This window comes from Callithrix jacchus, chromosome 22 (genome assembly GCF_049354715.1).
Source record: "Callithrix jacchus isolate 240 chromosome 22, calJac240_pri, whole genome shotgun sequence".
In the NCBI taxonomy this organism is placed as follows: Eukaryota; Metazoa; Chordata; class Mammalia; order Primates; family Cebidae; genus Callithrix; species Callithrix jacchus.
Window position 1 is genome coordinate 2,024,358 of NC_133523.1, and position 6,481 is coordinate 2,030,838.

The following is a 6,481-nucleotide window of genomic DNA, read 5'->3' on the forward strand; positions in this document are numbered from 1 at the left end:
CCCCTCCCGGGCCCACACGCCTTGGCCTTGAAGCCACTTCCACCCACATGTCCCAAGCCTTCTGCCCAGAGGCTGCCTTTCAAAAACCCCTGCAAAGGAGTAAAACAGACAAAGAGGCCGGGCGCGGTGGCTCCCGCCTGTGATCCCAGCACTTTGGGAGGCCGAGGTGGGTGGATCACGAGGTCCAGAGATTGAGACCCTCCTGGTCAACAAGGTGAAACCCCGTCTGTACTAAAAAATATATAAAAAATTAGCTGGGCATGGTGGCGCGTGCCTGTAATCCCAGCTACTCAGGAGGCTGAGGCAGGAGAATTGCCTGAACCCAGGAGGCGGAGGTTGCGGTGAGCCGAGATCGCGCCATTGCACTCCAGCCTGGGTAACAAGAGCGAAACTCCGTCTCAAAAAACAAAAACAGACAAAGAGGCGCAAGGCCTAGAGAGAGGTTCAGAAGAGCAAACAGCTAACTGCCCATCAGCGAGTGAGCCACACACACAAGCAGGGCAGCCCCGCCGACTGGCTGCGGGAGGCAAGGCTTCTTCAGCTTTCATACGTGCTGCTGGGAGCGGGAGTGGGGAGCGGCCCTGAAGGCAGCAGGCACCATCCTGGGGGCTGGGCAGACCTCAGGCCTCCATGGCTTGAGACCATTCATAGGCCGGGCACGGTGGCTCACGCCTGTAATCCCAGCACTTAGGGAGGCTGAGGCAGGCAGATCACGAGGTCAAGAGATCGAGACCATCCTGGCCAACATGGTGAAACCTCATCTCTACTAAAAATATACAAAAATTTGCTGGGCATGGTGGCGCGTGCCTATAGTCCCAGCTACTTGGGAGGCTGAGGCAGAATTGCTTGAACCCGGGAGGCAGAGGTTGCAGTGAGCCGAGATCGAGCCACTGCACTCCAGCTTGGTGTCTGGTGACAGAGCAAGACTCTGTCTCAAAAAAAAAAAAAAATCCCACTGCTTCACTTGACTAGCCTAAAAAAAAAAAAAAAAAAAGACCATTCATAAAACCACCCCACATGGAAACCACCCACCCACATGTCTACCGACCAGAGACCATGCACGGAAGCTGTACGTAAACAGCACAGTCACCCAGGGCAAGGACCAAGGACAGCTCCCCACCGTGCTGGGCAGCGAAGCACACACACCGCAGGCAATTAATTACACCTATGGTTCAGAGTCACAAACTTAAGTGACAAAACTACAAGCAAGGCCAGGCCAGTGGCTGACGCCTGTAACCCCAGCACTTTGGGAGGCCGAGGCAGGCACATCACAACGTCAGGACCTCAAGACCATCCTGACCAACACGGTGAAACCCGTCTCTACTAAAGATACAAAAACTAGCTGGATGTGGTGGCGCGCACCTGTAATCCCAGCTACTCGGGAGGCTGAGACAGGAGAATTGCTTAAACCCAGGAGGTGGAGGTTGTAGTGGGCTGAGATCGCACCACTGCACTCCAGCCTGGGTGATAGAGCTAGACTCCGTCTCAAAAATAAAAACAAAAACTACAAGGAAGTCAAGGAAATTAAACTCACAGAAGTCAGAATCATTATCATAATTAGCTGTACAGGCAGGGTGTCGTGGCTCATGCCTGTAATCCCAGCACTTTGGGAGGCCAAGGAGGGTGGATCACCTGAGATCAGAAGTTCGAGACCGCTGTGGCCAACATGGTGAAATCCTGTCCCTACTAAAAATACAAAAATTAGCTGGGCATGCTGGCAGGCGCTTATAATCCCAGCTACTCAGGAGGCTGAGGCAGGAGAATCACTTGAACCCAGGAGGCAGAGGCTGTAGTGAGCCAAGACTATGCCACTGCACTCCAGCCTTGGCGAGAGTGAGACCTAATCTCAAAAAAAAAAAAAAAAAAAGTGCCAGGCGCAGTGGCTCACACTGTAATCCCAGCACTTTGGGAGGCCGAGGCGGGCGGATCACCTGAGGTTAGCGGTTCAAGACCAGCCTGGCAAACATGTTGAAATCCTGTCTCTATCAAAAAAATAAATTAGCTATGCAATGTTCTATGCATTGCATATTTCACAATTAAAGAGGCTTGGGGGTGGGGGAGGAAGCATATCTAGAAGCACGCCCTCGTCCACCACCACCATGAGAACACAGGGGTCAAGGGCACCTGGACAATGGGAGGCATTTGGGAATTCTGGGAGACTTTTCTTACCATCAAGTGGGATCAGTGGCTTTTAATTTGGGGACGATTCTACCTCCAAGAGATACTTTTGTCCGGAGACACGTGTGATTGGCATGACTGGAGGAGCTCCTGGCATGAAGTGGGTGGGGGTAGGGACGCTGCTTAGCACCCTCTCCTACCCAGAATGGCTCTACCCAAAGAATGATCCAGCCCCAACATCCACAGCGCTGAGGGGCAGACGCTGATCTAAGGGAATGATTGATGTCATTTAAAAAAAAACAGAAAACACATTCAGTTCAAATTATAGAGAGTTGGAGTCTGCTCGGGAGGCTGAGGCAGGGAGAACTGCTTGAACTCGGGCGGTGAAGCATGCAGTGAGCCGAGATCACACCAACGCACTCCAGCCTGGGTGACACAGCGAGACTCCATCTTGAGGGGGGAAAAAAAGAAGAAAATAAAAAATAATAATAAAAAGAAAAAGGGGAGAAAACTTTCCCAAAACTACGAAAAGGACTTGTGAGAAGGAAACACAAAAAGTGCTTTGGCTTTGTCCCAGCTCCACGGAGCTTTAGAAGCTGAGGACACCCCCAGGTGGATCTCCGCCCACCTGCCAACATCATCCTTGCCGATTCTTAAGGATGAAGGCAACTCAGGTAGACGAACGCGCACGCCAAGTAGACCACGACTTCTCACGCGTCCTGGACTCGTCTGAATGGGTTTTGCACGGTCACCCAGGACGCTCACACAGGCACGCACGTATCACATGCAGAAATCAGTTTCAGCACGGGACAATCACTGAACGTACCTGCACTCTGCTGTTTTCTGGTTCTTTTCCTTTTTCTGACCTAGCACAACCCATTAAATTGAACTTACAACCCACAAAGAGGTCACAGCCTGAGGACTGGAAAAGTGAACTAGACAACCTCTTAGAGCACAATGGAGCATCCTCAGCATCGTTCAGCAAGGAGGGCGGCGACGGTCACCCCCACTTACACAGGAGGACACAGAGCAGGGGCTCTCCGTGGGCTTCCCCATGCAGGCAGCCCGAGCACCTGGACGCAGACCTCCCAAACTTCACGGGATCCCACTCAACCCCGCTGCCTTCCACGAGGCTCCCAGAGCCATTGCTAAGCCTTGTTTCCATGATGCCACGCTCAAGTTCTAGGTGAAAATCTATTACAAAATGGAACTGTTTTTGGAAACTCTACTGCTGCAGATAAAATGCACTGTCAACAGTCCTCATTCCGGGTGCAGTGGGCGGGAGGGAAGAACCTACAACACTCCGTCTACAGGGAGCTGCTTTTTTTTTTTAAATAAAGATGGGGTTTCACCATGTTGGTCAGGCTGGTCTTGAACTCCTGACCTCAGGTGATCCGCCCGCCTTGGCCTCCAAAGTGCTTGGACTACAGGCGTGAGCCACCGCGCCCGGCCAGGGAGCTGCTTTTTTAAAGCAAGTGGAGGGGCTGGGGGGCAGCAGAACTGTCACTGAACAGCCACTGGCTGCTCTCCAATCACAAGACTCCGGAAGCCGCAGAGAACATCCAGAATCAGATGTGAACTGACTCACGACCCTGGGGGCCACAGCGAAAACCAGGGTCCCTGTGTCCTGCCTGAAATCGCCAACTGGCTGATGGGAAGGCCCTTGAGGAAGCCTGGGACTTTAAGGACAGCCCTTCGCCGTTATAAAAATGTTTCCTGGCCAGCTGTGGTGGTTCACACCTGTAACCCCAGCACTTTGGGAGGCCGAGGCAGGCAGATCACCCGGGATCAGGAGTTCGGGACCAGTCTGACTAACATGGTGAAACCCTGTCTCTACTAAAAATACAAAATGAGCCGGGCATGGTGGCGCATGCCTGTAATCCCAGCTACTCAGGAGGTTGAGGCAGGAATCCCTTGAACCTGGGAAGCAGAGGTTGCGGTAAGCTGAGATCACACCACTGACTCTAGCCTGGGCAACAAGAGCAAAACTCTGTCTCAGAAAAACAAAAAAAGGGCCAGGCACAGTGGCTCACACCCATAATCCCAGCACATTGGGAGGCCAAGGTGGGCGGAGGATCGCAAGGTCAGGAGATTGAGTCCATCCTGGCTAACACGGTGAAACCCCATCGCTACTAAAAATACAGAAAATTAGCCAGGTGTTTTGGTGAGTGCCTGTAGTCCCAGCAATCGGAAGGCTGAGGCAGGAGAATCACTTGAACCTGGGAGGCGCAGGATGCTGCGAGCCGAGATGGCACCGCTGCCCTCCAGCCTGGGCGATAGAAGGAGACTCCGGCTCAAAAAAAGACTTTCCAACAGCAACACTCCCTCGAACGTGACCATGCTTGCGGGGAAAGCGCTATCAACTCACACCAATTCCAAAGGAAGAATCCCAGGCTCAGAAACTACCCAGAAGACAGGCACACCTCCCTGAAAACCACGCCCCTGACTAAAGGTGTGGTCGTCCACTGGGCAGACCCCCTGGCCTATCCTCAGGATCCCAGAACAGGCTGCTCAGTGGCATGTGCTGAAGGGGGGCAGGGAGGGCGCTGGGAGATTCTGTCCACGCAGAAAAGGTCCTCTCAGGAAGCAAGTCACATTTCCAATCTGGTGAACCAAGCTCAGCACAGTAAAACCCAGGCCCATCAGCGACGATGCTTTCAAGGTTCCATTTGGGGAGGCGGGGAAAGTGCTGTCTCAAAGCCAGCACAGGGAAACAGCTTCGAGCTGGACTTCCGTCTCTGTTGGGTGAGCATCACAAAGAATGTGAACATTATCCAGTTAGTTACACACTGAGACCAAAGCAGTTAGGGAGTGCTTCTGAGATGACAATCCAGGAGGCCGAAGAGACGCAATGGGGGTGGAGAACAAAAAAGACCTCATTAAGGCGGGGGCAGGCGAAGCCACGCCATTTGCCACCTGCGTAAAGGTGTAAGGGTTAGGGTTAGGGTCAGGGCAAGAGCTCAGGTTCCCAGGGAGAGGGGCGTGGGCTGAGGGACTCGGTGCCTGCAAGCAAATCTCTCAATGGCCCTGCCTTCCTGGCACCTCGTGCCCCACACGGCGTCTGGTAGTGGGGCCGGTGCTGTACCCGCCTCGCTGCCCAAGCAGGGAAGGAGGCAGGCAGTCGCTTCGGTGGGAGACGTTCTAAAGCTTCCACTGCCCAGGGGCTGCTCGGGCCCCCGTCAATGAAGCCACGTGGCCACTATGCCCGTTCTTCTTCGATCTAGGTCACAGGTTGGGGGAAGGGAGGGGCGGGAAGGAAACGATGCCCCCGTAGCTCTAATCTGACTTCTGGAAAAGGGGTTTCCTCGCCCTGGCTTTCAGGTTCCTGCTTGAAGTCAGCTTCCCCATTCCAGGCTCCCCCAGGCTGCCACCTCCCTGGGGCTTGGGGTGCAGGGTCCCTCCTCCCTCCCAGCAGCGGCCCCGCCTTCCCCGAAGCAGGGGCCCAGGAGGAACGGCCCCAGGACCACCGCCGCCGCCCCCCGCCCCGGGTGACTCCCAGCCAGGCCCCAGGGAGAGACCTCGACGTGCATTTACAGCACCCGGGAGGAAGGAGTTTCTCCAGGGGCGGCCCAGGACCCCCGGCCTCGGTCTCCCAGGGAGGGTCCGGGGGCGGGGCCCGGGACCCCGCACTTTTAATCGGTGATTCCGAAACACGCTCGGGCTGGAAAATGTCTGCCCAGGCACCTGGCCGGTCTCCTGGGAGGGGTCGCTGGAGCCCAGGGGGAGGCGGGCCCGCAAGTCCCTCGGAGGGAGTGAAATGAGGGTCCCGGGGGAAGGGCGCCCCTCGGCGGGGCCCGAAGCGTCACATTCCGGCAGCGCTTCCCCATCGGGCATCCGCCGAGACCAGGACCTTCGCCCCCTCGGGGATAAACTGAGGCCGGGGGTCCGAGGAGGTGGGCGGCGCTCCAGGCCCGGGGCAGGAAGGGCCGGAGCCCAGAGCGGGGCCTCGAACTAGGAGCCCGGGCGGGCTGCAGACCGAGCAGGCCCGGGGAGCGGGAGCGGGGCCGGGGCCGGGCCGGGCCGAGCCAACCCTTGGCGCGCCGGGCTCACCTCGTCCTCCTTGTGGTTGCGGATGCCGCGGACCAAGTCCTGCAGGTTCTTGTCGAACATGCGGTCGATGCTGCCCTTCACCATCTTGAGGGCCATCGCGGCGGCCCACGGGCTTGTGCCCCGGGAGGCCCGCGGTTGGGCGCCGTGAGGGGGCCCGGGGCCCGCGCCTGCCGCCCGCGGAGCGCTGCGCAGCCGGCCGCTGCGGCGGGGCAGGCTCCCAGGCCAGGGCGGCGGCGGGGTCCGAGGACCGCGGCAGAGGCGGCGACCCGCTCAGCAGGTGCCGTGATCCCGCTCCGGGCCACTTGCAAATGGC

At 56.9% G+C, this 6,481-nt stretch overlaps 1 protein-coding gene across 2 annotated transcripts in view; it reads right to left on the bottom strand.

Annotated features, from left to right (window-relative positions):
- Positions 1–6,481, bottom strand: part of AP3D1 (adaptor related protein complex 3 subunit delta 1) — a 45,641-nt gene extending 39,160 nt beyond the window's left edge. For both annotated transcript variants that reach the window (XM_035284334.3, XM_035284335.3), the window contains exon 1: positions 6,169–6,481. In XM_035284334.3, the coding sequence (XP_035140225.1) occupies positions 6,169–6,264 (96 nt within the window). In that variant the 5' untranslated portion in view covers positions 6,265–6,481. The remainder of the gene's footprint in view (positions 1–6,168) is intronic.